At 53.5% G+C, this 2872-nt stretch overlaps 1 protein-coding gene across 1 annotated transcript; it reads right to left on the bottom strand.

The window, feature by feature from the left end:
- Nucleotides 1-323: 323 nt before the first annotated feature.
- AUEXF2481DRAFT_9683 (uncharacterized protein) lies at nt 324-1238 on the bottom strand (the record flags this gene model as incomplete). Its single annotated transcript, XM_013483184.1, has 2 exons — nt 324-933; nt 1087-1238. The coding sequence occupies 2 exons, from the start codon at nt 1236-1238 to the stop codon at nt 324-326; spliced, it is 762 nt and encodes a 253-aa protein (XP_013338638.1).
- Between the last annotated feature and the right edge of the window lie 1634 nt (nt 1239-2872).

A 2872-nucleotide genomic window follows, 5' to 3' on the forward strand; every position in this document is an offset into this window, starting at 1 on the left:
TGTGAGGCTATGGTTAGACGTCGGACTAAGGCCGTGTTACCGAAACCGTTAGTGGCGGCGTCTTTATCCGCTCCCTCTGCAGCAGCGGCGGCCGCCTTAGTAGCCTCTTCGAGATAAATCTCGCGGTACTTGATGCGCTGTGAGTATTGAAGTTTTAACTCCATAACCTTCACCCGGGTAGGGGGGATTTCGGCGCATAAGATCTGGTGGGGTCCAACTTAGGTGAACGAACCCTAAGCGCGGGCGATCAGGCATAGGTAGAATACAGGTAGGATGATCCCGGCACCGACGCCGGCGTTGTTATAAGCACCCGAGCTCTCTACCTACCTGGCGAGATAGGCGAATCTCTCGGGGTTCAGGACTTTAAAGAACTTAGAAAAGTTGTCCGAGGACAACTTTTGCTCGACAGTCATGCCCTTAAAGGCATCTGTTATGTCACTTATCGACTGGACGTAATTATGCGGATCGTCGTCGCTAGCGAGGTCGTCGTGATGGTCGAGGTCTATGTCGGGTCTGACGATAACACTTAGGAGGCCCGAGAACTGTAATAGTCGGTTCGAGATTGGTGTGCCAGTTAGGAGGATCACCGCATTAGCGTTGGTCTCCACTACGGCCTTATGCGCCTTAGTACGAGTACCCTTAATGCAATGTGCCTCGTTAACTACGACTCTGCCGAACTTGCCCTGACAATGGTGTTCCCAGTCGGCTGCATCATTCTCGTTTATGGTCTCTATTACCTCGTCGTCTGCATCCTCGCGGTAAGCGTCGACGTTTTTAGCCCCTCCGTTAGCCCTGTTCACACGCTTAACGCCCTCCTTCTGCTTCACGCTCCGGTGCGCCCAGGTCCCGACAGTTGTGATGTAGACATGGCGCTCGGTGGAAGGGTCGTAAGGGTCGAGGGAGGCGACGTGTTCCTTTAAGTCTTCGATCTTGCTGCCGATCGTTCGTAGCCGCTCGTGCTCGGCTACCGTAGAAGGGGTGTCAAAGAAGTAGTAGACGAACAATTCTTCCGAGAAGTACTTTAGCGCATTACCCTTCTAAGGAAGAAGGGCCCCGGAGGGTGCGATAATGAGTGTAGGCTTATACTCCATTCCATTAAGGATGCTAGAGCGCTCATTTCGCTCGGCATAGCGGGCGCCGGCGACAATGGTGCTGTAGACAGAGATGGTCTTGCCGAGGCCCATCTCGTCAGCGAGGATGGCGGCATAGAGTGCCGACCTCTCCATCATACGCAGCATGGCGACACCGGTGACCTGGTGCGACTTGAGTCGAAGCTCCTTAGTGAACTGTGGCTCTGCGTGAGGTCTTAATGCGGCTAAGAAGGCTGGGCGATCGGTTCTGTAGAGGGTCGGATCTATCTCGGGGAGGGTCTCCTTTNACAGCTCAAGGTATGCGCAAGCTTCCTCGAAGGTCGGCAAAGGGGTGCTCGACTTGACAAGACCTTGCTNGAACTCCAGCTTTGCTTCCCGGTCCTTTTCGAGAGCGTCCGGCGCCTTGTCGACCGGCTTNAGGTTGCTGGCGGCGGTCTCTGCCTCGTCTAGTGCGGTGAGGACTACGTTGTTACGACTAAGACCGTTAATCGCGTCCTACTCCGTCTCCGTAGCGACGACTGTCTTAAGTCCCAATTCGCCAGGTCTAGGCCACACAACGTCGACCTCCGATGCGAGTTGCTTGCACAACCGACGAAGCTGTTCGGTCGTAAATGTCGGGCGGCTCTCCCCGTCTTCCTATATCGAGGTCAGGCGGTTGAAATCTGCCGTCGCCCTTATGACGTCGGAGTTAAGTTGGAGTGCGAGATTCTCCTTCTGTTCTGAGGTGAGAGTTGGATGTGCGGCGATTTCCTCTTNAAGAGCATCTCTCTGGCGAGCTTCAGTGTCGATGAAGGAAAAGTTGTCGTCGGACAACTTGTTGGCCACCGGCTCGCCATCTTGACCGGTAAGGTCGTCGTCGGTTAGGTAGTACACTACTGCTGCCTTTTAAGTTTAGGGGTTCTTTGCGACCGAGGTAGACTGGCGTAGCTGCTTCCTCTCTCTGGCGACGAACTGGAGGATCTCCAAGCCACGGCTGACGTCCTCTGCAAGGTATCTAGCGAGGTAGTCCTGTGGGTCGACATTAAACGGGGCGTTTTCGGGAGTCTTCTAGAAGATTCCGTTAGGACTCTTGTCAAGCAGTACCCTTACGGCTCTGACAGTTGCAAGATACATGTCCTGCGATGTTAGAGTGGGGCCGGTGAAGCCGACGTCGACTGGGGAATCGGTAGCAAATATGCCGGCGTTAGTACTAAACGTCTTCATAAAGGTCTTCTTCTCGAGTGGCAGACTGCGACCCTTCGTGTGCTATTTGCTGTCTTCGCGGATGGTACACTAAGGTAGGATGGCCAGGATATACCATAGAGCAGCTGCGTCGAATGCGTATTTACGAAGTTGCTTGGTGTCCTTAAAGTTAAGGTAACTAGCGAGTGCGCTCCGGCTCGAGTAGAATTCGCCTTACTTTGCCGGGTATACTGCTCTAACACGACAGTCGTTAAACATTGCCTTAACGGTCTCGATGAGTTCGGGGGCGGGCTTCTATACCGAAGCAACCTCTCCGGTGGCCGGCTGCTTTGCCGGCTTAGTCTTGCCGGTCGTCTTCTTNAACTATAGCTCTACGTAAGGTCTTAATGCGGCTAAGAAGGCTAGGCGATCGGTTCTATAGAGGGTCGGATCTATCTTAGGGAGGGTCTCCTTTAATAGCTTAAGGTATACGTAAGCTTCCTCGAAGGTCGGTAAAGGGGTACTTAACTTAATAAGACCTTACTAGAACTCTAGCTTTACTTCCCGGTCCTTTTCGAGAGCGTCCGGCGCCTTATCGACCGGCTTTAGGTTACTAGCGG

Source organism: Aureobasidium subglaciale (genome assembly GCF_000721755.1).
Source record: "Aureobasidium subglaciale EXF-2481 unplaced genomic scaffold scaffold_55, whole genome shotgun sequence".
NCBI lineage: Eukaryota > Fungi > Ascomycota > Dothideomycetes > Dothideales > Saccotheciaceae > Aureobasidium > Aureobasidium subglaciale.